The sequence below is a fragment of the Erinaceus europaeus genome, chromosome 21, assembly GCF_950295315.1.
Source record: "Erinaceus europaeus chromosome 21, mEriEur2.1, whole genome shotgun sequence".
NCBI classification, from domain to species: Eukaryota; Metazoa; Chordata; class Mammalia; order Eulipotyphla; family Erinaceidae; genus Erinaceus; species Erinaceus europaeus.
Window position 1 is genome coordinate 29657596 of NC_080182.1, and position 27215 is coordinate 29684810.

Genomic DNA, 27215 nt, shown 5'->3' on the forward strand with positions numbered 1-27215 from the left:
CCCCTCAGAGCTACCTCCTCTCAGTCTCCCCATGGCGTCCTGAGAAAGCCGATACCAACCCTTCTCCCCAGCCAGCTGTATTGGAAACGGGCAAACACTTAGCCAGGGTATGGGAGTTAACGAGGAAAACACACTGAAGTGTCTGTGTCATCGGGTAACTTCTCCTTTGTCCTTATCTCCTGGAATGTAGTTAATTGACACAAATCATTTTTTATCGGGTGGTAGCACAGTGGGTTAAGCGCCCGTGGCACAAAGCACAAGGACTGACTTAAGGATCCTGGTTTGAGCCCCTGGCTCCCCACCTGCAGGGGAGTCACTTCACAGGTGGTGAAGCAGGTCTGCAGGTGTCTTTTTCTCCCCCTCTCTGTCTTCCTCTCCTCTATCCATTTCTCTCTGTCCTATCCAACAACAACATTAATAAAAACAATAATAACTACAATAAAACAAGGGTAACAAAAGGGAATATTATTTAAAAAAAAAAAAAACACAACATAGGAAGTCCTCCAAAGACCTAAGCAACACTTCCAAAAAGGCAAATTCAAAGCAGTCTGAGATCAAAGTCAGGCCAATTTGTCACCTAATTTTTTTTTTTTTTTTTTTTTGCCTCCCGGATGATTGCTTGGGCTTGAATCCACTGCTCCTGGAGGTTATTTTTTTGCCCTTGTTGTTGGTATCGATGTTGTTGGATAGGACAGATAGAAATGGAGAGAGGAGGGGAAGACAGGGAGAGAAAGATACACACCTGCAGATCTGCTTCACAGCTTGTGAGGTGAGCCGCACGCAGGTGGGGGAGCTGGGGCTCGAATCAGGATCCTTACATCAGTCCTTGCACTTTGCGCCATGTGCACTTAACCCAGTGTGATACTGCCCAAAGGCCCCCCCACCTTTTTGTTCCACTGGGGCTTGATGCCTGCAGGATGACTCACACACACACTCCAGGGGACACTCACACACACTCCAGGGGACACTTCCGTCGCCTCCCCATTCTTTATTATCAGGATCTTTATTATCAGGATCCTTACATCAGTCCTTGCACTTTGCGCCATGTGCGCTTAACCCAGTGTGATACTGCCCAAAGGCCCCCCCACCTTTTTGTTCCACTGGGGCTTGGTGCCTGCAGGATGACTCACACACATACTCCAGGGGACACTTCTGTCGCCCCCCCCATTCTTTATTAGGACAAAGAGAAATTGAGGGGGGGAGATAAAAAGGGACAGAGACACCTGCAAACCTGCTTCACTGCTTGTGAACCTCCTGCTGCAGGTGAGGAGCAGGGGCTAGAACCCCAGTCCTTCTGCCACTGCTCAGCCCCTTAAATGTTTTATTGCCAGCATGGTTCTCACTGGGGCTTGGTGCCTTCACAAAGACTCCACGGCTCCCCCGACCATGGGATTCCCTTTTACTTGATAAAACAGAGAGAAAATGAGAGACTAGAGGGGGGAGCGACACCTGCAGCCCTGCTTCACCGCTTGCGAAGCTCTCCCCTGCAGGCGCCACTCTCCCCTCTCTATCTGCCCTCCTCTCTAAAAAGATTGGGATAACTATGGTGGTTATCACTGGGAGGGTGAGGACACAGAATTTTGGGGGTGGTGTGGAACTATACCCTGTAATTTTATAAAACTTGTTGCAAAAAAGGGGGAGCTTGGTGGAAGAAAAAAACAAACTGGGGGGAGTCGGGCTATAGCGCAGCGGGTTAAGCGCAGGTGGCGCAAAGCACAAGGACCGGCATAAGGATCCCGGTTCGAACCCCGGCTCCCCACCTGCAGGGGAGTCGCTTCACAGGTGGTGAAGCAGGTCTGCAGGTGTCTACCTTTTTCTCCTCCTCTCTGTCTTCCCCTCCTCTCTCCATTTCTCTCTGTCCTATCCAACAACGACAACAGCAATAATAACTACAACAATAAAACAACAAGGGCAACAAAAGGGAATTAAAAAAAAAAAAAACTGGGGGGGCAGTATACAACAGTTCACACACCCTACCATGGGCAGGGACCCAGGGTCCAGCATCCGCTACCACATCAGAACACCGTGCAAGGGGGAAGTTTCAGGAACAGTAGGTGGTGCGGTAGTGTCTGTCCTTCTGTCTCTCTCCCTCCTTTGTCTTGTGATCACTCTCTATGGGGGGTGGTGGGAAGAAATAGTTTGCTGGGAGCAGTAGAACTGGAGGGAACAGCACAGTGAAGCCCTAATGGCAATGAAGAGTTCTGCTTGTTTCTGCCCCCAGGGTTATCGCAGGGGCTCGGTGCCTACACCACGAATCCACTGCTCCTGGCAGCCATTTCCCCGTTTTTATTGGATAGGACAGAAATCGAGAGAGGAAGGGGCGATAGAGAGGGGGGCCGGGTGGTGGAGCACCTGGTCGAGCTCACGTCACAGTGCGCAAGGATTTGGGTTCGAGCCCCCGGTCTCCACCTGCAGGGAAGCTTTGAGAGTGGCGAAGCAGTGCTGCAGGTGTCTGTTTCTCTTGTCTATCACCCTCTCCCTTCTTGATCTCTGGCTGTCTCTACCAAATAAATGAAGATGATAGTAAATTAAGAGAGGGGGAGAAAGATAAGACAGATGCCTGCAGATCTGCTTCGCTGCTTGTGAAGCGTCCCCCTCTGCAGGTGGGGAGCAGGTTCGAGCCCAGATCCTTGCACTTAGTACTACATGCCACTGCCCGGTCCCAGTAGTTTTAGACTCTTCTGTTAAAATGATCTGCTTTTCAAAAGAAGCAAACGTTTAGCCTGAGTCTTATAAACTCAGTGTGCCTTGGGCTGTGGCCATGTCGTGTGCGAGCTGGGATTCCAGCAGACTGCGAGTACTGTGCCTGACTAGAGCTGGGTGTTTTATGGTGTGTAGCACGTGCACCCAGGAAGTACTAATAAGCACCCAGGAAGTACTAATAAACACCAGGGCTGCGTGACCAAGCGCTCCCAGGAGGAAAGGAAGTCCGAGTCAGGTCAAAGCCCCCTGGTGGTCCTGAGTCACAGGACAGTCACCGTTCAGGTCAGAACATTTCTTATTTATTAACTTGTGTGCACTTGGAGAGCCCCATCCCAGCTCCTCTCCCCACGACCACAGCAGCCAGATCAAATCGAGGGGTTTATTAGGGAAACAGGAGCAGTGAAGACACCCCAAGTGACAGAAAGCAAGCCCTGAAAATGTCCCTTTTCAAGCCAGATGGGGGCCTGGTCTCGCCCCTCCGCAGAAGACAAGAAGCAGGTGGGTTAGCCACATCCTCTGGCAGTCCCCTTGCCCGGGCACGGCCTCCCCACCCACAAGCTGGAGAGGAGACAGACTTCACCAGGGCAAGGCAGCCGAGGAAACGGGGAGGGAGGGGCCTTCGCAGAGTCCCAGGCTTTGGGCTCTGAATGCCTCAAACACACGGCAGACAGAACATTCCTGAAGAGGCCAAGCACCTCCTGTTGTTTCCAAGCGCCCCTGGACTGGTCCCCGCATGCCACACCACACTCCCCGACGTGCATGGCAGAGAGGGAAAACAAGAGTAAGCCCTGCGCTCTGAGCAGAGGACGGAGCTGGGGCTGCGGGGCTGTCCCGGAGGCCTGCGTCCCGCGAAGCGACTCCCAGCAGCAGCACTGCCGGCTCGGCTCTAGGTGAGGGTCTCGCCTTTCGTCACCTGTCAGAGCAAAGGTGGCATCCAGGTCAGTCCCAAAGGCTCACAGCGTCTCAGACTCAAGGGCTGGGAGGAAACACCACAGCTGGATCCAAGGCAGGCGAGGCGCTTAGACTTCTCAGCCCGCGGGCGTGTCAGGGACGCCCACCCCACCCAGGGCCGGGGTGTACTCACCCGAGCCTCAATGTACTCTATTCTCCGCTCCAGAGCTGTCAATTTCTCATTGAGGGTTGCGAGTCTCGAACGACAAGACATATCTGCGGAGAGGAAAATGGAGATCAGGACCACTTGCGGGCCCATAGACTCGGGTAGGGAGGAGGCGCCTGGGGGACAGGGGAGATGGGGCGTCTTTTCTAGAGAGCTGCTCTTTTCCTCTCTCAAGATTAGCTAACGAGAAAGAATGAACATCATCAAAATGAATAAATTACCCAGAGCCACATACAGATTTCATGCTATCCCCATCAAGATCCCAACCATATTTTTTTAGGGGAATAGAACAAATGCTACAAAGGTTTATCTGGAACCAGAAAAGACCTAGAATTTCCAACAATCTTGAGAAGAAAGAACAGAACTGGAGGCATCACACTCCCAGATCTCAAGTTGTATTAAAGGGCCACTGTCATCAAAACTGGAACATGAATAGACACACTGACCAGTGGAATGGAATTGAGAGCCCAGAAGTGAGGCCCCACACCTATGGACATCTAATCTTTGACAAAGGGGCTCAGACTATTACATGGGGAAAGCAGAGTCTCTTCAACAAATGGTGTTGGAAACAATGGGTTGAAACATGCAGAAGAATGAAACTGAATCACTGTATTTCACCAAATACAAAAGTAAATTCCAAGTGGATCAAGGACTTGGATGTTAGATCACAAACTATCAATATCAAATACTTAGAGGAAAATATTGGCGGAACTCTTTTCTGCATAAATTTTAAAGACATCTTCAATGAAACGAATCCAATTTCAAAGAAAACTAAGGCAAGCATAAACCTATGGGACTACATCAAATTAAAAAGCTTCTTCACAGCACAAGAAACCACTACCCAAACCAGGAGACCCCTCACAGAATGGGAGAAGATCTTTACATGCCATAATCAGACAAGAAGCTAGTAACCAAAATATATAAAGAGCTTGTCAAACTCAACAACAAGAAAACAACCCCATCCAAAAATGGGGAGAGGACATGGACAGAATATTTACCACAGAAGAGATCCAAAAGGCCAAGAAACACATGAAAAAATGCTCCAACTCTGATTGTCAAAGAAATGCAAATAAAGACAACAATGAGATACCACTTCACTCCTGTGAGAATGTCATACATCAGAAAATATAACAGCAACAAATGCTGGAGAGGTTGTGGGGTCAAAGGAACCTTCCTGCACTGCTGGTGGGAATGTCAACTGGTCCAACCTCTGGAGAGCAGTCTAGAGAACTCTCAGAAGGCTAGAAATGGACCTACCTTATCCTCTCCTGGGGATATATCGTAAGGAACCCAACACATCCATCCCAAGAGATCTGTGTACACATATGCTCTTAGCAGCACAATTTGTAATAGCCAAAATCTGGAAGCAAACCAGGTGTCCAACAACAGATGAGTGGCTGAGCAAGTTGTGGTCTAGATACACAATGGAATACTACTCAGCTATTAAAAACAGTGACTTCAACGTTTTCAGCCCATCTTGGATGGACCTTGAAAAATTCATGTGAAGTGAAATAAGTCAGAAACAGAAGGATGAATACGGGATGATCTCATTCTCAGGCAGAAGTTGAAAAACAAGATCAGAAGAGAAAACACAAGTAAACCTGAAGTGGAGTTGGTGTATTGCACCAAAGTAAAACACTCTGGGATGGGTGGTGGGGAGAATACAGATCCAAAAAGGATGACAAAGGACCTAGTGGGGATTGTATTGTTATATGGAAAAATAGGAAATGTTATGCATGTACAAACTACTGTATTTACTGTCGAATGTAAACATTAATTCCCCAATAAATAAATTTTACAAAATGACATCGATAACAACAAAAATAGTAACTCCAACAGTAAAACAAGGGAAAATAGAAACAAGGGCAACAAAAGGGGAACAAATAGCCTCCAGGAGCAGTGGATTCGTAGTGCAGGCACCAAGCCCCAGCAATAACCCTGGAGGGAAGCATAGTGGAAAAATCATTGGACCCTCAAGCATGAGGTCCCGAGTTCAATCCCTGGCAGCGTATGTACTAGAGTGATGCCTGGTTCTCTCTCTCTCTCCTGCTATCTTTCTCCTTAATTAATTAATAAAATCTTTAAAATAAAAAGGAAATATATTACTAACATAAGAGAGACAAAGAACCAGAGCAGCACTGTGGCACATGCAGTCCTGAGGGTCGAACTCAGGACCTCATGCCTGAGGGGCTGACACTGGATCCCTGCGTCACCTCTCAGCCTGCCAGACTTCCAATTTTTATTGTTTGTCTCTGTAGGCTCTTATAGAAACACATTTCTTATTTATTAACGTGTCACATGGGGAGCTGATCATTTCAACTAGCACCATAAGGAACTCCAGTTGGAGGTCCTGGCGTCAATGTTTTGGTGACTAGGGAAGCAGGAGGTTCGGTCCATCTGGCAAAGACCTTGCAGAGATCCTGTTAGCTCTGAGCCTTGCAGGAGGATGCAAAGTCAGGCAGGAAGAGAGGGATTTAGACTTGGACGCAACGAGGAGAAAGTGGAGGCAGGAGAGGGAGGGAGAGCTGTCAGAGCGGATGGTGAAGTGTTTTTGCCTGACATCCAGGGAGGAGAGAAGCAAGGGTGGGAGCTGAGTGCTGAATCACTGAGCGGAAGGGCGCCTCAGAAAGCCTGTGTCTTAGACTAAAAACTGAAATCAAGAGAGAGACAGAGAGAGAGAGAGAGAAAGAGAGAGAGAGAGACAGAGAGGGGGGCAAGAGAGAAGTATCTGAACTCTATGTTAGAGATGCCTGAAGACAGTGCTGGAGGAATAAATCAGCTGAGACTGGCTGGGAGGTGGTGCCGTGGATGGTGCTGGGCTCTCGAGCACGGGGTCCCTAGCTGGATCTGTGATATCACATCTTAAAAGTAGCTATCGGGGGTCGGGCGGTGGCGCAGTGGGTTAAGCGCACGTGGCACCAAGCACAAGGACTGGTGGAAGGATCCCAGTTCAAGCTCCCGGCTCCCCACCTGCAGGGGAGTCACTTCAAAGGTAGCGAAGCAGGTCTGTAGGTGTCTTTCTTTCTCTCCCCCTCTCTCCATTTCTCTCTGTCCTATCCAACAATGACAGCAATACCAACAATAACAGTAACAATAACAACAAGAGCAACAAAATGAGAAAAATGGCCTCCAGTGGATGTGCAGTGCAGGCACCGAGCCCCAGCGATAACCCTGGAGGCAAAAGAAAAAAAAAAAAGTAGATATTTTGTCTTTTGTTGCAGAGATGTCACTGCTCCAAGCTGACTTTTAGCTCAAGAGAAACAGGGAAAGATCTTTCCAGCCCTGAAATGGTTAAAAATGCTCAGGAGTATGGAAAAGTGGAAAATTGAGAAATGTTACACATGTACAAACTATTGTATTTTTGTTGACTGTAAACCATTAATCCCCTACTAAAGAAATCTTTAAAAATGCTCAGGAGAGGGAGTCAGGTGGTAGCGCAGCAGGTTAAGCGCAGATAGCGCAAAGCAAAAGGACTAGCTTAAATATCCCGGTTCGAGCCCCCGGCTCCCCACTTGCAGGGGAGTCACTTCACAGGCAGTGAAGCATGTCTGCAGGCGTCTGTCTTCCCCTCCTCTCTCCATTTTTCTCTGTCCGATACAATGACAACAACAAATAACTACAACAACAATAAAAACAACAAAGGCAACAAAAGGGGAAATAAATATAATTTTTTTTTTAAATGCTCAGGAGAGGGGCCAAATGCTCATGTCAAATGTGCACATGTCACAGCACACGTGTTACAATGCACAAGAACCCCAGCTCGAGACCCCAGTCCCAACCTGTAGGGAGAAAGTCTTGTGAGTGGTGAAGCAAGGCTACAGGTGTCTATCACCCCCTCCCGTCTTGACTTCTGACTGTCTCTATACATTAAATAAGATGGTAAAATTTAAAAAAAAAACTACTTTAAAGAATGGGTGGGTGGGTGGACAGAATAACCACTCCCAATACGCTGAGAATTTTGTTGGAGAAATAAGGCCAGCAGAACTGAGTAGGCGGAGGCAGTCTGGATGGCCATGGCACAGTTAAGTGGGGTAGAAGTCCAGGAGTAGCCTGGAAACTGGCCTTTGGCAGTGTGACAGAGTTTATGCACCAATGAGCATTCTGGGAGGGCGAGTCACAGTCTCCGCTAAGGCATCCTGTTGATTGCAAACCCAGGCTCAGTCAAAAAATCATGGCCCCAGAAATGGGGCAGTGAAACAACCTTTTTATTTACTACTGGATAGAGATGGAGAGAAATTGAGAGGGTAGGGGGAAATAGAGAGGGAGAGGGGGAGGGAGGGAGGGAGGGAGGGAGAGAGAGAGAGAGAGAGAGAGAGAGAGACCTGCAGCCCTGCATCACCACTCTTGAAGCTTCCCCCCTGCAGGTGGGGACCAGGGGCTTGAACCCGCTACTTGCACATTGTACTGTGTGCGCTTAAGCAGGCGCGCCATCACCTGGTCTCCCATCTCGGGCCTGAGGTTCATGAGTTCAGTCTCCAGCCAGCATCGCGTGTGCTGGAGTTTATTTATTTAATCAATATAGACAGAAATTGAGAGGGGAGAGCGAGATAAGAGAGGGAGGAAGAGGGTGGGGGTGTAGCATAATGGTTATGCAAAAAGACTTTCATGACTGAGGCTCTCAGATCCTAGGTTCAATCCCCCACACCGCCATAAGCCAGAGCTGAGCAGTGCTCTGGTAAAAAAAAAAAGGAAAAAAGAGGAAGACAGAGACACCTGCAGCTGCTTCACCGCTTGTGAAGCTTCACCCCTGCAGGTGGCGGGGCAGGGGGCTTGAACCTGGGTCCTGTACTGTGTGCACTCAACCAGGTGCGCCACCACTCGCCCCCGTTCTTCTTCTCCAAGTTACTTGAGAGAGAGAGTGGGAGCAGCAGAGCCGCTCTGGCACATGCAGTCCCGAGCCTGCCTGCCTTCTGGCTGAGTCAGCACTCTACCCACTGCTGGGCCGCCGCTCCATCGCCGCTTCACGTTCCTCGCTCACACACCGGAAGCAAAGGAGCCACGTCCTTGCGCAGAGAGCAGTCGAGGCTTTGCAAAGACCGGCGCTGAGCAGTGCTCTGGTAAACAGACACAAGGCTTGCGCCAGGCCACAGCCCCACTCCGTGTCAGTGTGTGACACTTCTCTACACACACAGCCTAGGAACCTGGAGGAAGTATAAAAATAACGGTCGGGAGTCGCGCGGTGGCGCAGCGGGTTAAGCGCACGTGGCGCAAAGCGCAGGGACCGGCGTAAGGATCCGGGTTCGAGCCCCCGGCTCCCCACCTGCAGGGGAGTCGCTTCACAGGCGGTGAAGCAGGTCTGCAGGTGTCTATCTTTCTCTCCCTCTCTGTCTTCCCCTCCTCTCTCCATTTCTCTCTGTCCTATCCAACAACGAACAACATCAACAATGGCAATAACCGCAAAGAGGCTGCAACAACTAGGGCAACAAAAAGGGGGAAAAATGGCCTCCAGGAGCGGTGGATTCATGGTGCAGGCACCGAGCCCAGCAATAACCCTGGAGGAAAAAAATATATATATATATATATATAAATAAAAATAAAAATAACGGTCACGCGATCGTCTTATGTATTTTCAGAAACGACACAGTCCCAAGCAGAGGCCGGCTGAGTGTTGGGGAGCGAGCCCCCACTGCCAGCTCTACCCTCACCAGCTGGAGCGCCCCGAAGCCCGGCAGAAGCCATCTGCTAGCCGGAAGGGCGGTCCTCTCCAGGGCACACGCCCACAGCCTGGAGGCTCCCAGGGCCCCTCGGGTGAGCCTGGTGAGCGCTGTAACAGAACAGGGTGTTTGTTGTGCCAGTGCACCCACACCCGCCCCAGTCACCACGGCCCAGACAGCACAAGGGCACATCAATACCCGTGTGGTGACACTGCCCGTGCTCAGGAGCCTGGAGTCCAATGGCTTCCTAACTCTGGTCTCATCTGGCATCACCAGTTCTAACGCGAGGCAGAGGCCTGAGCGTCACAGCAGCGTGTGTGCTGGGAGCCCAATGATCTACCAGTCAGGTCAGCTCCCCAGTCATTTGGAAAACAAACAAACAACCAAAACCAAACAAAACCCCTAACATGATTTATGTGTAAGAGAGAAAGAGCAGAGAATGCAAGTAAGAACTGGAGCATCCCTCTGGCACATCTGACGCTGGGGATCGAATCTGGGACCTCAGGCTTAATAGCCAACTTTATCCACTGTGTTACCTCCCAGGCCACTTAAGTTGCCCTTAATTTTTTTTTATATTTATTTTCCCTTTTGTTGCCCTTGTTTTTTTTTTTTGTTGTTGTTGTTGCAGTTATTGTTGTTATTGATGTCATCGTTGTTGAATAAGGCAGAGAGAAATAGAGAGAGGAGGGAAAGACAGAGAGGGGGAGAGAAAGACACCTGCAGAACTGCTTCACCACCTGTGAAGCGACTCCCCTGCAGGTGGGGAGCCGGGGGCTCGAACCGGGACCCTCACGCCAGTCCTTGCGCTTCATGCCACCCATGCTTAACCCGCTGCGCTATCACCCAACTCCTTTTTTTTTTTTTTTTTTAAATCAGAGCAGTGCACAGCTCTGGCTTATGATGGAGCCAGGGATTGAGCCCAGGATGTCAGAGCCTCAGGCATCAAAGTCTTTTGACATAACCACTGTGATGTTTCCCCTTTAAAAAAAAAAATTATGGTCCGGGAGGTGGCGCAGTGGTAAAGCTTTGGACTCTCAAGCATGAGGTCCCGAGTTCGAGCCCCGGCAGCATATGTGCCAGAGTGATGTCTGGTTTTTACTCTCTCCTCCTATCTTCTCATTAATAAATAAATAAATAAAATCTTTAAAAAAATCTATTGATTTATTATCGGATAGAGACAGAGAGAAACTGAGGAGGGAGGGGCAGGATGGGAGAGAGACAGACAGACAGACACCTGCAGCCTTGCTCCACCACTTGTGGAGCTTTCGCCCTGCAGGTGGGGACCAGGGGCTTGAACCTGGGTCCTTGTGCACTGTGATGTGTGCACTCAACCAGGTGCGCCACCACCTGGCCCTCCCTTTTTCTTTCTTTTTTTTTTTTTTGATTGGTAAAATTCACTTAATAAAAACCAACCCACCAGCGTCAGCCTGGTGCACGTGGTGGCAGGGCTGGAGCTCAGGGCCCCAACGTCCAGCTGTGCACTCCAGCACTGAGCCACTTCCCCAACTGCAACTGTCCGCTCACTCTCTTTTCATTTTCCTATTTAAAAAAAAATTATTTTGGATGGGGAGATAGAGACATCTGCAGCACCACTTCACCACTTGTGAAGCTCTCCCCATGCAGGTGGGAAGGAGCTTGAACCCAGGTCCTTGCATATAACACGTGCATTCTCCTCACCACAGCCCAGGGCTGTTCTTCTCTTTCAAAGGGCCGATTTCACTTTCTAAAATATTTTTAACCATTAGCAGGGCTGTGAAACAGCTCAGCCGAAGGGCACCTGCTTTGCCAGCACACAGCCCAGGTAGGAGCCAGCCCCCACTTCCCTGGGGGAAGCTTCAGTGTGTTTCTCAAGTCAGACCAGGTGCCGGGGTGGCACACCTGCTTGAGCGCACAGGTTACAGTCACAAGGACCAGGGTTTGAGTCCCTGGTCCCCACCTGCAGGGGGAAAGCTTTGCAAGTGGTGAAGAAGAGCTGCAGGTGTCTCTCTGGCTCCCCCCTTCCTTCTCAATTTCTATCTTTTCCCAATAAATAAAGATAACAACAACAACAACAAAAAAGCCAGACCAGAGCAGTGAAGGCAGTAATAAGGGGAAAAAAAAAAACTACAGACAAGCCTGCGGTCCCTACACCTGGAATGGAAACAAGTAACTGTAACAGAGGCCCCATCTTGCACTGAACTGTCCATCCCACCCTATCCAAAACAGAAACCCTTTCTTTTTTTCTTTTTTCTTTTTATTCTTTTTTTTTTTTTTTTTTGCCTCCAGAGTTATTGCTGGGGCTCTCGGTGCCTGCACTACAAATCCACTGCTCCTGGAGCTCACTTCTTCCCGCTTTGTTGCCCTTGTTGTTGTCATTATTATTGTTGTTGTCAGTGCTGTTGTTGTTGGATAGGACAGAGAAAAATCGAGAGAAGGGAGAGACGGGGGGGGGGAGAGAAAGACAGACACCTGCAGACCTGCTTCACCGCCTGTGAAGCCACCCCCCCACAGGTGGAGAGCCGGGGGCTCGAACCAGGATCCTTACACTTTGCGCCACCTGCGGTGAACCCGCTGCGCTCCCGCGCGACCCCCAGAACCCTTTCTTTCTCTTTAAAGCCTACAGACAGAGAACCAGAATAGCATTCCGGCACAGGCCGCGCCACAGGGACCTCCCTCCAGGTCTCAGGACAGCAGACAGAGACTCAAGGCAGGAAAAGGCCCGACCTCAGGCGATACTGTCACCCGGGCTGCTCGGGATCGGGGTCCTGGGCGGGAAATGAGCTGCGGAAAGGCCACCTGGTCCTTCTGCCCCTCCCTCTCCAGCTCAGGGGGCCTCGGACCCCGCGGCCTGGGTGACATAAGCCGCCGCCCACGTGGTGGAGAATGGGGTGGGGGGCTACCAGCCGCTGCGGGGCTTCAAGCCAGGGCTCCCCGGGTTCAAGCCCCAGCACCGGTGCGCCGGAAACAGTGCCATCTCTCTCTAGGGGCCTGTCTCGATCTCTCTCGGGTCTCTTTCCCTCCCCTCGTCTGTGTGTCTCTGTCTCTCTCGGGTCTCTTTCCCTCCCCGCCCCCTCGGGGTCTGTCTGTCTCTTTCTCGCCCTCTCTCGGGTCTGTCTGTCTGTCTTTCCCTGATCTCTAACACAGAGACTGACTCAGGACCGGCGGGACCCGGCGACGGGGCGCGGGGCCTGGGGAGGAAGCGCGAGGCGGCAGCCGATCCCCCAGTCCTCAGCCCACCGCCCGCTGACCGAACGAGTTGAGGAAGTCTGCGATCTTCTTGATGCTGCTGGTGATGACCTCGATGTACTCCCGGTTCGCCCAGTCCTGGTGAATCTCCCGCTGCACTGGGTCTTCCTGGCCCGCCATGGCTGTCGCCTGAGGAAGGGCCACTGCGCAGGCGCACGGACCCTCCAGCCGCCAGTGCGCCTGCGCCGCCAGCCCGCACTCGCCCTCCAGCGCCCGCCAATCATAGGGCCGCTGGCGCGCCTGCGCAGTGTCTCACCATCGGCCTGCGCGCGCGCGCGCGCGCACACACTTCAGGAAAAGGCTGGGCCGGCAGGGATCAGTGCGCACGCGCGCCCGGTCATGGCCTTTCTGGTGTTTGAGGACCCTGGGCTGGTCCCGGCCGTCTGCTGCTCCTGACTTGGTGGAATGGGCCTCAAGGTGGGCACCGCCAGGAACAACACGAGCCATTTATAATGCCTTTGGGGGGGAGTCGGGCTGTAGCGCAGCGGGTTAAGCGCAGGTGGCGCAAAGCACAAGGACCGGCAGAAGGATCCCGGTTCGAACCCCGGCTCCCCACCTGCAGGTGAAGCAGGTCTGCAGGTGTCTGTCTTTCTCCTCCTCTCTGTCTTCCCCTCCTCTCTCCATTTCTCTCTGTCCTATCCAACAACGACAACAACAATAATAGCTACAACAATAAAAAACAACAAGGGCAACAAAAGGGAATAAATAAAATAAATAAAATAAAAATAAAAAAAGATAATTAAAAAATTTTTTTAAATAAATAAATAAATGCCTTAGGGGTACTCCTGTTACCTTATAATTCTGTAAGTCAATATTAAATCACTAATAATTTTTACAAAGAAAATCCAGGAATCTCAGGGGCCAGGCAGTGACTCACCTGGTTGAGCGCACATATTGCAGTGCACAGGGATCCAGGTTCAAGCCCCTGGCCCCACCTGCAGGGGGAAAGCTTCACAAGTGGTGATGCAGGGCTGCAGGCGGTTCTGTTTCTCTCTCTATCACCCACTCACCTCTCAATTTCTCTGTCTCTATCCAATAATAAATTAATTCATAAAAAAACCAGGAAACTCCACAAATCAAAAATTGAAAAGAAAATAAAAGTTCAGAATGGGGAGCCGGGCGGTAGCACAGTAGGTTAAGCGCAGGTGGCGCAAAGCGCAAGGACCGGCATAAGGATCCCGGTTCGAGCCCCCGGCTCCCCACCTGCAGGGGAGTCGCTTCACAGGCGGTGAAGCAGGTCTGCAGGTGTCTGTCTTTCTCTCCCCTCCTCTCTCCATTTCTCTCTGACCTATCCAACAACGACGACATCAACAACAATAATAACTACAACAATAAAACAACACAAGGGCAACAAAAGGGAATAAATAAAAAATATATTTTATATAAAAAAAAGTTCAGAATGTTGGCTGAAAATAAAGTCATACCAAAAAGTCAAAATAAATGGGGTAGGAAGGAGGGTTCAGATCCTGGCACATCATGGCAAAGGACCTAGTGGGGATTGTATTGTTATATGGAAAAGTGGTAAATGTTATACATGTACAAACTGTTGTATTTACTGTCAACTGTAATTTTTTAAAATTTCTTTATTGGGAAATTAATGGTTTACATTCAACAGTAAATACAAAAGTTTGTACATGCATACCATTTCTAAGTTTTCCATATCAACTGTAAAAATTTAATCCCCCAATAAAGAAATTTTAAAAGAAAAGCCTTAGGTAGGCGGGGAGGCGGCACAATGGTTATGTAAACAGTGCTGAGGTCCCAGGTTCAATCCCCAGCACCGCCGCCAAAGCTGAGAGGGCTCTAAGGAAAAAAAATGTAGACTTTGTGTCCTAATTTCACACACACATACACACACACACACACACACACACACACACACACCTAAAAGCTTCTGCAGCCCTACCTGTTTTGCAAAAGTCTCAGTGGTTTGGAGAATGGTTGAACCCTGGAGAGCAATGCTGTGAAATCCTGGTCCGGGGGTAGTGCAGTGGAGGAGGTGTTGGGCTCCTCAGCATCAGGTTCTGAGTTCAGTTCCCAGCACTGCATGTGCTAGTGATGCTCTGGTTCTCTCTGAGCATTATGGAACAAACTCTTTGTTAATATATACTATCACACCGTTTTTTACATGCGACTACAAGCTCTTGCAACCCAGCAGACGTGCTCGTGACAGGAAGTACAAATCAATCACAACTATATAAAATCATGTCTACTTGGGGGTAAGGAAGATACACCAAAATGTTGGGAGTTGGTTTGTCAAAGTAGTGGAAGTAAGCACAGTTTTATTTTTGTTCCAAGGAGTCTTAACAAGCTGGTTTTTGCAACAAAGTACCCTTTATTTGATTTTTTTTCTTTTACCTGATGTTCTTAGAAAAGATTTATGGGCCTGGGCAGTGGTGCACCCGGTTAAGTGCACATAGTACTAAGTGAAAGGACCTGGGTTCAATCCCCCATTCCCCATCTGCAGCAGGGAAACTTCACAATCAGTGAAGCATATCTGCAAGTGTCTTATCTTTCTCTTTCTCTCTCTCTCTCTCCCTCCCTCCCTCCCTCCCCTTCTTCTCTCTGTTTCTCTCTGTCCTATCCAATAAAATGGAAAAAATGGCCTCCAGGAGCAGTGGATTCGTAGTGCAGGCAGAGTCCCAATGATAACCCTGGAGGCAAAAAAAGAAAAAAATGCTTTCCTTAAAAGACAGGGAGGGCATCTCACTTCCAAATTAGTAAAGCCCTTTATCCTTCTCAGCTTTGGTGTCTGTCTGTCCCTTTTTTCCTTTCTTTCTTTGCTCCCTCACCCCAACTCACTTTTTTTTTCTTTTTTCCCTGCAGGATCTTGCACGGACATAATTCCACTGCTCCCAGAAGATTAAAAAAAAGGAGGGGGTTCAGGCAGTACTGCACCGGGTTAAGCACACATAGCACAAAGCACAAGGACCTACTCAGGGATCCCAGTTCAAGCCCCCAGCGATGTTTCACAAGCAGTGAAGCAGGTCTGCAGGTGTCTATTTTTCTCTTCCCCTCTCTGTCATTTTTTTTTTTTTTTTTACCAGAACAATGCTCAGTTCTGACTTATGGTGGTGCTGGGGATTGAACCTCGGACCTCAGAGCCTCAGGCTTGAAAGGCTTTTGCATAACCTTTATGCTGTCTCCCCAGCCCTAGTTTCTCTCTGTCTTATCCAACAACAACAGCAGCAGTAGCAGCAATAACAACAACAACAATAACAGAAACAACAGTAATGGGAAAAATGGCCTCTTGGAGCAGTGGATTTGAAGTGCAGGCACCGAGCCCCAGTGATAACCCTAGAGGCAAAAAGAAAGAAAGAAAAGAAAAAAGTCGTGGTCCAGGAGGTGGCACAGTGGATAAAGTATTGGATTCTCAAGCATGTGGTCCTGAGTTTGATCCTTGGCAGCACATGTATCAGAGTGACGTCTCATTCTCTCTCTCCTCCTATCTTTCTCATAAAGAAATAAAATCTTTTAAAAAAAAAGAAAAGAGAAAAAAGTTAGCATCCCAGGAGATGGCACAGTGCATAAAGCATGGAGTCCCAAGTTTGATCCCCAGCATCACATGCACCAGACTGATGCTCTGGTTCTTTCCCTTTCTCTCATAAATGAATAAATAAACCTTTGTTTTTTAAATTCAGATAAAGACAGAGGGAGAAAGAGCGACAGAGAAAAAGGAGAGGGAGAGAACATGTGAGGGCTGGATAGGTAACATGAAGGTTAAACAACAGACTCTCATGCCTGAGGCTCTGAGGTCCCAGATTCAATCCCCAGCACCACCATCAGCCAGAGTTTAGTAGTGCACCGGTTAAAAACAAACAAAGCGAAACACATGAAAAAATGCCCCAAGTCTTTGATTGTCAGAGAAATGCAAATAAAGGCAACAGGGAGATCCCACTTCACTCCTGTGACAATGTCACACATCAGAAAAGGTAACAGCAACAACAAATGCTGGAGAGGGTGTGGGGAACCCTCCTGCACTGCTGGTGGGAATGTCAATTGGTCCAACCTCTATGGAGAACAGTCTGGAGAACTCTCAGAAGACTAGAAATGGACCTACCCTATGACCCTGCAATTCCTCTCCTGGGGATATATCCTAAGGAACCCAACACATCCATCCCAAAAGATCTGTGTACACATATGTTCTTGGCAGCACAATTTGTAATAGCCCAAACCTGGAAGCAACCCAGGTGTCCAACAACAGATGAGTGGCTGAGCAAGTTGTGGTCTATATACACAATGGAATACTACTCAGCTGTAAAAAATGGTGACTTCACCGTTTTCAGCCCATCTTGGATGGACCTTGAAAAATTCATGTGAAATGAAATAAGTCAGAAACAGAAGGATGAATATGGGATGATCTCACTCTCAGGCAGAAGTTGAAAAACAAGATCAGAGGAGGAAACACAAGTAGAACCTGGACTGGAATTGGTGTACTGAACCAAAGTAAAAGACTCTGGGGTGGGTGGGTGGGGAGAATACAGGTCCATGAAGGATGACAGAGGACCTAGTGGGGGTTGTGTTATGTGGAAAACTGAGGAATGTTATGCATATACAAACTATTGTATTTGCTGTCGAATGTAAAACATTAATCCCCCAATAAAGAAATTTTTAAAAAAGAAAGGCAAAAATAAAAGTAGTAGAGAACTAAAAACAAACAAACAAAGCAAAATAGAGGCGGCGCACTACAACGCTGTTTACCAGTTAAGGACCTTGCACCCTCCAACCATGGTACCTCCATGTGGTGCCAGGGTCTCCAGCCTGGGGGGGGGGGGGCTTGCACATGGCAAAACGTGTCTTTCACCAGGACAGCTCTTGGCCCTTCACCTTTGCCTTCTTCACCTGTGATACAAAACCAGAGGAAGCCAGGCATGGATGGTTTAGAACTGTTGCCTTTAAAATAATTTTAAAAGGGAGTCGGGTGGTAGTGCAGCGAGTTAAGCGAAAGGACCCCGGGATCCCGGCTCCCACCCGCGGGGGTCGCTTCACAAGCGGTGAAGCAGGTCTGCAGGAGTCTTTTCTCCTGTCTTCTCGATTTCTCTCTGTCCTATCCAGCAACAACAACAGCAATAACAACAAAAACAAGGGCAACAAAATGGGGGGAAAATGGCCTCCAGGAGCAGTGATAGTCTCTGCATAACCATTATGCTATCTACCCCTGCCCACGGTCTTTCTTCTGAGTCAGCCATGGTGAGCTGTCCCATTGCTCTGGGTAAGTTCCACGGGGACACCAGAAATCTTAGGGGACTGAAAGAGCAGAGGGGCGTGGGCTTCGCTGGAGGCCGGAGGTGGGCTGGAGGAGGGGGTGGATTCGAACCCACGTCCCCAGGGTTGAGTCCTGCGCGTTCCAGGGGCGCGTTCCAGGGGCGGCCTCGAGCCCCCACCCCCCGCCGGCTCGGGCTCCCCCGCGGTCCTGGGTCACAAAGGCGGTTGCCAGGCGCCCGGTGGAGAGAAGATGCGGCCCCGGCCCGCCGCCACCCCGCAGCGTGCGCCCACCCGGCCCCGACCCCACAGGTAAGCTCCACCTGGCCTGGGGAGGATCCCTGACAGGCCGTGGCCAGCCCCTGCTTCATCGGGGTCCCCTACTTTGCACTCGGGGCCGCCTCCCCTCCTCCGGGTAGGAGACTCCAGGGCAGGGCGGTTTCCCCTCCTTTGGGGGCTCCCTACTATGCCAGCAGCTTGAACATGAGTCCTGGGTCCGAGTCCTGCTGGAGTGGGGATTCCCAGGGGGAGGAAGTGGGGAGCAGCCTGGGCTAGTTCTCTCCCCCGGGAGCCTGAAGAGGGTTCCTCTGGCTGGATCAGACCCTTGTTCAGAGGAGAGACCAGCCCCCACCTGGCTACCCTGTGCCAGGGCAGCTCTGAGCTCAGCCGCACTCCCTAGGGCTACAGCAGCAAGCCCCAGGAAGCTTGCTGCTGCTTTTTAAAGTTTGTATTAATTATTTATTTTATTTATTTATTTGCCTCCAGGGTTATTGCTGAGGCTCACTACGAATCCATTGCGCCTGGAGGCTATTTTTGTCTATTTTGTTGCCCTTGTTTATCGTTGTTATTATTGTTATTGCTGACATTGTTGTTGGATAGGACAGAGAGAAATGGAGAGAGGAGGGGAAGACAGAGAGGGGGAAAGACAGACACCTGCAGACCTGCTTCACCGCGTGTGAAGTGACTCCCCTCCAGGTGGGGAGCCGGGGGCTCGAACCGGGATCCTTTAAAGCGGTCCTTATGCTTGGCACCATGTGCACTTAATCCCGTGGCTACCATCAGGGCCCTGTATTATTTTAATTTATTGGATAGAGACAGAGAGAAATGGAGAGATGAGGGGGAATTAGAGAGGAAGAGAGATACCTGCTGCAGGTGGGGATCAGGGGGTTTGAACCCACGTCCGTACTCACGGAACATGGGTGCTCAAAGCTGGTGTGCCACTTCCCAGGCCCCAGGAGGCTTTCACAGACTGTGTGGAGTAGCTCACTTTCTGGGGCCTGCAAGACAGCTCAGCCAGTAGGGTGCCTGCGTGGCCAAGCAGTGAGCCCCAGGTCCCAGCTCCCTGCACACCACCTGGGGGTGGCCTAGGACTTGGGGAGCACAGGAGGAGCACTGGGGGAGCTTGGGGCTGTGGTGTCTCTCTCTAGAAACCAAGCAAATAAAACCCTTTCCCTGGGCTGTCAGCTTCCGGTTCTAAGGCTGCCTGCCTGGTGTTTGAACGTTGAGAAGCAGCCTCCCACAGCTGGGAGAAGCCAGTAGGTGTCTGTGCTGCTGTCAGGGATGGGCTTCTGACATCGTGTCACCAGCCATTCTCACCTGACACTGGTCTTTACGTTCTCACAGAATATGGTGTGGAGGCGTCAACTTCTTCCTGCACTTCTGGGACAGTTCTGGGTGGGGTGGGGTCGGGTCAGATCTGTTTCTGCCCTATGTGGGAAGAGACAAGAGCCAGAAAAATATATTTGGCTGGGAAGAAAAGGCATCTGTCTGGGAGCTGGGCGGTGGCGCAGTGGGTTAAGCACACATGGCGGAAAGCACAGGGACCGCCATCAGGATCCCAGTTCCAGCCCCTGGCTCCCCACCTGTAGGAGGGTCACTTCACAGGCTGTGAAGCAGGTCTGCAGGTGTCTTCCTCTGCCCCTCAATGTCTTCCTCTCCTCTCTTGATTTCTCTCTGTCCTATAATGATAGCAATAACGACAACGATAAAGAACAAGGGCAACAAAAGGGGAAACAAAAAAAAAAAAGAAAAGGCATCTGTCTTGTCCTTTTTTAAAAATATTTATTTACTTATTCATTTATTTATTCCCTTTTGGTGCCCTTGTTGTAGTCATTATTGTTGTTATTGATGTCGTCGTCATTGTCGGATGGAGAGAGGGGAAGACAGAGAGAGGGAGAGAAAGACACCTGCAGACCTGCTTCACCGTTTGTGAAGGGACTCCCTTGCAGGTGGGAAGCCGGGGGCTCGAACCCGGATCCTTAGCCAGTCCTTGCACTTTGCACCACGTGCACTTAAGCCACTGCACTACCTCCCGACTCACCTGTCTTGTCCTTTAACATAATAGGTAGGTGAGGATGGGGTGGGGAGATAGCATAATGGTTATGCAAATAGACTCATGCCTGAGACTCCAAAGTCCCAGGTTCAGTCCCCTGTGCCACCATAAGCCAGAGATGAACAGTGCTATAGTAAAAATAATAAATAAACAAATATGAAATGAATAATAGGTACATGGTCAAAACAAAAACAAAACCTGTATTCATTGAGATGCTCTGGATACTACAGCTTAAGTGCAGTATGACAAAAAGTTCAAATTTGACTTAGATTAAAAAAAAAAATTTATTTGAGAGAGGAGACAAAAAGAGACCCAGGCATCACTCTAGTACATGCACTGCTGGGGACTGAACTTGGGACCTCAGGATTTAGAGTCCAACACTTTATTCACTGTGCCACTTTACAGATCACAATCTGGATAAAATTTGAATAACTTCCTCCCAGTCCTTTATTTTTAAAGATGGTTTTATTTATACATTAAAAAAAAAAACAACTTAGGGGTTGGGTGGTGGCACACTGGGTTAAGCATATATGGAGCCAAGTGCAAGGACCAGCTTAAGGATCCTGGTTTGAACCCCTGGTTTCCCATCTGCAGGGAGTCCGCTTCACAAGCGGTGAAGCAGGTCTGCAGGCGTCTGTCTTTCTCTCCCCCTCTGTCTTCCCCTCCTCTTTCAATTTCTGTGTCTTATCCAACAACAACAAAAGGCCTGCAGGAGCAATGGATTTGTAGTACAGGCACTGAGCCCCAGTGATAACCCTGGAGGCAAAAAAAAAAAAAAAAGATAATCTATTTTGAGATAAAGAGCAAGAGAGAGGCCAAGCATCACTCTGATACATGTGGCGCCAGGGCTCAACACAGGACCTCACGCTTGAGGGTCCAGCACTTGACCCACTGAGCCCTCTCCCAAGCCTCAATATCAATCAAACTTTTGTTATTTACTTATCTTGTTATTTTTTTAAAAAATATTTATTTATTCCCTTTTGTTGCCCTTGTTATTTTATTGTTGTAGTTGTTGTTATTGATTTCGTCATTGTTGGATAGGACAGAGAAATGGAGAGAGAAGGGGAAGACAGAGAAGGGGAGAGAAAGAGAGACACCTGCAGACCTGCTCAACCGCCTGTGAATCAACTCCCCTGCAGGTGGGAAGCCGGGGGCTCAAACCGGAATTCTTATGTTGGTCCTTGAGCTTTGCACCACGTGCGCTTAACCCACTGTGCTACCGCCTGACTCTCTATCTTGTTATTTTTAATTATTTATTTTAGAAAAAAAATTCCCCTCCAGGGTTATTGCTGGGGCTTGGTGCCAGCACTACATTTTCCTCTTGCCTATTTATTTATTTATTTATTTACTTGACAGTACAGAGAGAAATTGAAAGGGGAGATAGACACCTGCAGACCTGCTTTGCCACTTGTGAAGTTTCCCCTTGCAGGCTGGGGCCTTGAACCTGGGTCCTCACACATGGTGATATGTGAGCTTACCCAGGTGTGCCACCTCCTGATCCTTGAATTTTTAAAAAAATATTTATTCCTTTTTTGCCCTTGTTGTTTTATTGTTGTAGTTATTGTTGTTTTCATTGTTGGATAGGACAGAGAGAAATGGAGAGAGGAGAGGAAGACAGAGGGGGAAAGATAGACACCTGCAGACCTGCTTCACTGCCTATGAAGTGACTCCCCTGTAGGTGGAGAGCTGGGGGCTCGAACCAGGATCCTTACGCAGGTTCTTGTGCTTTGCTCCAGCTGTGCTTAAGTCACTGCACTACTGCCCAACTCTCAAATTTTTCTTTTAATAATTTTTTTTACTTTATTTGATAAGAGAGAAAGAAATTTAAATAGAAGGGTGTAGATAGCATAATGGTTATGCAAAGAGACTTTCATGCCTGAGGCTTCATAGTCCCAGGTTCAATCCCCTACACCACCATAAGCCAGAGCTGAGCAGTGCTCTGGTAAAAAATACAAAAAAAAAAAAATAAAATAAAATAAATGTAGAGGGAAGAGGGAAATAAGGAGAGATGCAGAGAGACACTTGTAGACCTGCTTCACTGCTTGTGAAGCTTTCCCCAGGGGTAGTGACTGGGGGCTTGAACCCAGATCCATGCGCACTGTAATATGTGTATTTAACCAGATGCGACAGCACCTGGTCCCATAAATAAGTCAAAGGAAGGAAGGAGTGAGTCAGGCGGTAGTGCAGCTGGTTAAGTGCAGGTGGCACAAAGTGCAAGGACCGGCATAAGGATCCTGATTTGAGCCCCTAGCTCCCCACCTGCAGGGGAGTCGCTTCACAGGCGGTGAAGCAGGTCTGCAGGTGTCTATCTTTCTCTCCCCCTCTCTGTCTTCCCCTCTTCTATTTCTCTCTGTCCTATCCAACAACAATAATAACTACAACAACAATAAAACAAGGGCAACAAAAGGGAAAATAATAAAAATTAAAAAAAAAAAAAAAAGGGAGAGAACAGAAACAGCATACGGGCCAGGAGATAGCTCACCCAAGTGCAAGGACCTGGGTTCAAGGCGTCAGCCACCAGAGGAGCACCACGCACAAGGGAAGCTTCACTGGGGCCAGTCAGTGCTGTGATGTCTCTTATTCTCTCACCCTCTATTAAAAACAAGAGAGTCTGGGAATCGGGCTGTTGTGCAGCAGGTTAAGCGCAGGTGGAACAATGTGCAAGGACCGGCAGAAGGATCCCGGTTCGAGCCCCTGGCTCCCCACCTGCAGGGGAGTCGCTTCACAGGCGGTAAAGCAGGTCTGCAGGTGTCTGTCTTTCTCTCACCCTCTCTGTCCTCCCCCATCTCTCTCCATTTCTCTCTGTCCTATCCAGCAATGACGACAACAATAATAACTACAACAAAAAACAAGGGCAACAAAGGGAATAAATAAATATTAAAAAAACAAACAAACAAGAGTCCGTGGAAGTGGTGGAATTGTGGGAGCGCAAAGCTCCAGTGAAAACCCTGGTGACAGACAGGCAAGCATAGGATGGCAAGCGCTAAGGAATAGCAGAATCCCCGGCTAGGGCTGGGGGTGGTGATACATTAGCATGTGCAAGGACAGGGGTTCAAGACCCTGGTCCCCACCTGCAGGGGAGAAGCTTAATGAGTAGCAGAGCAGTACTGCAGGTATTTCTCTCTCTTTTTTTTTCCCCCTTTTGTTGCCCTTGTTGTAGCTTCGTTGTGGTTATTATTATTGCCCTTGTTGACGCAATTCGTTGTTGGATAGGACAGAGAGAAATGGAGAGAGGAGGGGAAGACAGAGAGGAAAGATAGACACCTGCAGACCTGCTTCACCGCCTGTGAAGCGACTCCCCTGCAGGTGGGGAGCCGGGGGCTCGAACCGGGATCCTTACACCAGTCCCTGCGCTTTGCGCCACATGCGCTTAACCCACTGCGCCACCGCCCGACCCCCTATTTCTCTCTTTTTAAAAAATATTTATTTGCTTTTATTTATAATTTATTGCCTCCAGGGCTATTGCTGGGGCTCGGTGCCTGCACCACGAATCCACCGCTCCTGGAGGCTTTTTCCCCTTTTGTTGCGCTCATTTATCATTATTAATATTGCTGTTGTGTTATTTCTCTTCTTCCTTGGCTTTCTCCCCTTATTAAAAAAAAAAAAGTCCCTAGTGGTTAGTTTTACTGAAATTCAGATTCAAGGACCAGCTCCAGAGTATTAGGTGTGAGGTGAAGGGCCAGTAATTTCCTTTTTTTTTTTTTTTTGCCACCAGGGCTATCACTGGGGCTCAGTACCTGCACTGGAATCCACTGCTCCTAGCAGCCATTTTCTTGTTCTATTTCTGTTTGACAGGAAAAGAACTTGACAGGGGAGGGGAGATGGGGGGGGAGCTGCAACCCTGCTTCACTGCTCATGACGTACCCCCTGCAGGTGGGGAGTGGGGGGGCTCAGACCAGGATCCTTGCACATGGTGACGTGTGCTTAACCGATGCAACACCACCTGGCCCCAAGGCCAGTAATCTGCACCCTCTCACGTTCCCAGAGGGTGCGGAAGTTTACTGCAACTCCCAGTAATAGCCTAGCGACTAGCACAGCCTGGGTCCTAGTGGTAGAGAGCTGGGAGGCCCCACTCGGAGACGTGTGAAGAGCACGACCCACACGAGGGTGAGGCTTAGCCAATTCTTAGGGTGTAGTGGTTGCCAGGTTCCATACAGGTTGCCACCCCCTTCTGCCCTCAGAGGCTGGCAGTTCAGCTCCTGGAGACAGAGATGTGGGCCTCCCAGCCCTGGGCACCCCAGGGCGATTCCATGTTCTGATTCCTCCCCTGTAGGACTGTCGATGGCAGGCTACCAGCTCTGGTCATCATGGACGCCGCTGGACGAGAGCTTCCAATGGCTGCGGCACACGACGCCTACGCCTTCTTCCAAGCACCCCTTCAGGGCCTCCCCCGGCTTCCCTCACACCCCTTCTGACCTCGAGGTGCAGCTGTGCTTTCAAGAGGTCACCCTGGTTCTAGACAGCCCAGTCCTGGAGTCCGGGCTGAGCCCCAAGTTACCCTGCCACACGTCAGAGCTCCGGAGCACGGGCGGCAAGAAAGGGCAGGTCAGGAAGCCCCAGCCCGTGCGCCTCAGCGGAGTGGACTCCGTGTTCGGCCGGGTCATCACCGCCCAGCCGCCCAAGTGGACCGGGACCTTCCGGGTCTCCGACAAGTCGGCCTTCTGCAAGATCATCAGCCGGGAGCACCAGTGGCCCACCGGCCTGAGGGAGCCGCAGATTCAGATGACGGTGGCCATGTGCAAGCAGATGCTGCGCTCCATCCTCCTGCTGTATGCCACCTACAAGAAGTGCACCTTTGCCCTGCAGCACTCCAAGTAGGGCCCGTCTCATCCGGGGTCCCCGCACCGGCGCCTCCGCTCTGTGCTCGAAGCTTGCAGAAGCCCGTCCCTGGGACGGCGTGCCGTGACATTCCTCGGCAGCTGGGTTTTTCGATAAGCAGAGAGAATTCACAGGAGCCCTCACTCTCCTCCTCTCCAAGAAAGGGTCAGGGGCACAGCAAGGGAGGATGTTAAGGCGAATAACCATCTGAACAGTCAAGCTGACACCGACGTGATGAAGAGCTGTTAGGCCACAAAGTACCTCACCGGGTGTGAACTAGTTGAGGCAGCCGAGACCACAGGGTGGGGAAATGAAGGCACATCAAGGCAGGAGAGTGTGGACTTCTCTGGACGTGAGCATGGAGGATCTGTGTTTGTTTACACAACAACCCCCCCCCCCCCCGAAAACCACAACAGCAAAACCGAACGTCACTGGAGAGGACAGAGGGGGCAGAAATATCAAACAGGTAGTAGACAGTGTTTCAGCCTGGCAAGGAAGAAAGAACTTGGCAGCAACCCAGAAACTGGGCTTCTGACTGAAGCCACAAGAGCACCCCACTTTAGCCGTGTCCTTGTTCCTGACGTTCTTCTTCTAGCAGAGCATAAGAATTTTGTAGTGTCCTTGCAAGTAGGCTACAAGAATGACTCAGAATGTTGAAATAAATATTATATATATGCAAAGCCAGCGTAGTCTGATGCTGCCTTTCTGCTCTGTCTCAGATCCACCTGGCAACCAAATAAAAGGTGGTCATGGCAACCAAATAAAAGGTGGTCAATATGATCCTTTCGACAATGACAAAAAAAAAAAATTCAAAAAGATTAGGAAGCTCTTGACCTCACACACGATTTCGCCTGATAGCACTGACGTGGCAGCAGCCTCCCTACACAGCCCCCAGCCCCCTCCAGCCAAACTCTTATGTCAGGGCAAGGCACACAGATGAGCAGCGAGGTAGCCAAGGCAGAATTCAGACACAGCCTTTATTTGTGAACTGCTACACGTCTCAGTTCCAGAACAGAGTTTCACCACTGGCCCCGATGCCCAGAACCCCGCCTACTCTACAGCATGGCACCGCCAGGCTCACCCCTCCGGTGCTGGGTCGCCACACTGGCACCTGGGCCAGAACTCTCTCTCAGCTGAGCTGCCAAACCTCTGTAAAGGATAAGGGGGCTGCTTCCAGCTCAGAAGGAGGACAGCAGATCTCTAAGCCTGAAGACAAAATGGTGACAGGCTGGGGAGGCGGGGGTGTGCATCTCCCTGGTGAGGGTGAGATAAGAGTCTGGACACCGGGCCCGATGGCCTCGTCCATGCTCTAGTCAGAGTCTTCCTCGCTGTCATCCCCGGCTTGCTCCCTTTCTCCATCACTCGCTTCATCATCTTCACCATCCTGAAGGACAAAGGAGAGTTAGGTGTTTTTTGGTGTGTGTGTGTGTGTGTGTTTATGTGTGTGGCTGGCCCCCAGTGAAGTTGCATAAGCAAGGAGCTTTTTGGGAGGGAATAGAGATGGGTGGAAGTATCTGATTATAAACATAAACGGAGCATCCCGCAATCTCTACCGACTCAGAACCATGAGCAAAGCACCACCATCAACACCACATTGCTGCGTCACGTGAGGTACCTCTGTCGTCTTGCTCTTGGAGACCTGGGATGACGTCTCTTCCTCGCTCTCATCTGCTGTGGTCTCCTGGGATATGATCTCTTCACCCTAAAAGTGGAGGGACCGGGTAAGCAGTGGTCAGAATGAGCACCCCAGGGGCTCGAGGGAAGAGCTGGTCAAAGGAAAGCTATTTCGGTGATCAAGGCATGGTCAGTGGCTGGGGAACTGTGAAGCCGGGAGAGTGCACGCCTCACAGTCCCAGTTCAGTTCCAACACCTGATACACACTAGCTTCTCTCCTATGAAAGAAATACATCTCTTATTTATTGGTGGGACCAGGGTCCTCATACATGGGTGATTTCACTGACCCACACCACCCTGTTCATTGAGAGGAATGCCATAGCCTTTCACAGCACTTCTCGTGGTGCTGGGGTTTGACTCTAGGCTCCTCACACAGCAGCAAGACACCCAACTGTGAGCTCTGTCAGGCCCCTTGATAAAGCCAGAAAAGCCAGGACAGCACCAACTGTCGTCCATTTTGAGGTGGCTGTAGCTCTGGTGCACCTAGTTT

The 27215-nt window shown here is 49.9% G+C and overlaps 3 protein-coding genes and 1 long non-coding RNA gene across 6 annotated transcripts in view; 2 read left to right on the forward strand and 2 right to left on the reverse strand.

Annotated features, from left to right (window-relative positions):
• The first annotated feature begins 1531 nt into the window (after window positions 1-1531).
• Window positions 1532-3353, forward strand: LOC132535301 (uncharacterized). Its single transcript, XR_009547092.1, has 2 exons — window positions 1532-1645; window positions 1922-3353. It is a non-coding gene; the product is annotated as an uncharacterized LOC132535301 (long non-coding RNA).
• On the reverse strand, window positions 3069-12909 carry BRK1 (BRICK1 subunit of SCAR/WAVE actin nucleating complex). 3 transcript variants are annotated; one of them, XM_007517104.3, is made up of 3 exons: window positions 12702-12861; window positions 3788-3870; window positions 3069-3616 (listed from the first exon to the last, which is right to left on the reverse strand). In XM_007517104.3, the coding sequence occupies exons 1-3, from the start codon at window positions 12817-12819 to the stop codon at window positions 3590-3592; spliced, it is 228 nt and encodes a 75-aa protein (XP_007517166.1). In that variant the 5' UTR covers window positions 12820-12861; the 3' UTR covers window positions 3069-3589. The 3 variants fall into 3 exon arrangements, with proteins under 3 accessions (XP_007517166.1, XP_060036707.1, XP_060036706.1); XM_060180724.1 differs by lacking the exons at window positions 3069-3616; window positions 3788-3870 and adding exons at window positions 8531-8961; window positions 9466-9584 and having other exon boundaries at window positions 12702-12908; XM_060180723.1 differs by lacking the exons at window positions 3069-3616; window positions 3788-3870 and adding an exon at window positions 9347-9584 and having other exon boundaries at window positions 12702-12909.
• A 5195-nt stretch (window positions 12910-18104) lies between these two features.
• On the forward strand, window positions 18105-25735 carry FANCD2OS (FANCD2 opposite strand). The gene is made up of 2 exons (XM_060180729.1): window positions 18105-18213; window positions 24507-25735. The coding sequence occupies exon 2, from the start codon at window positions 24515-24517 to the stop codon at window positions 25049-25051; it is 537 nt and encodes a 178-aa protein (XP_060036712.1). The 5' UTR covers window positions 18105-18213; window positions 24507-24514; the 3' UTR covers window positions 25052-25735.
• Window positions 25736-26009: 274 nt separating this feature from the next.
• The window catches only part of FANCD2 (FA complementation group D2), a 64102-nt gene continuing 62896 nt past the window's right edge, over window positions 26010-27215 (reverse strand). Inside the window, exons 43-44 of the mRNA XM_060180725.1 lie at window positions 26667-26753; window positions 26010-26435 (exon numbers count right to left, since the gene is read on the reverse strand). Of these exons, the coding sequence (XP_060036708.1) occupies window positions 26361-26435; window positions 26667-26753 (162 nt within the window). The 3' untranslated portion in view covers window positions 26010-26360. The remainder of the gene's footprint in view (window positions 26436-26666; window positions 26754-27215) is intronic.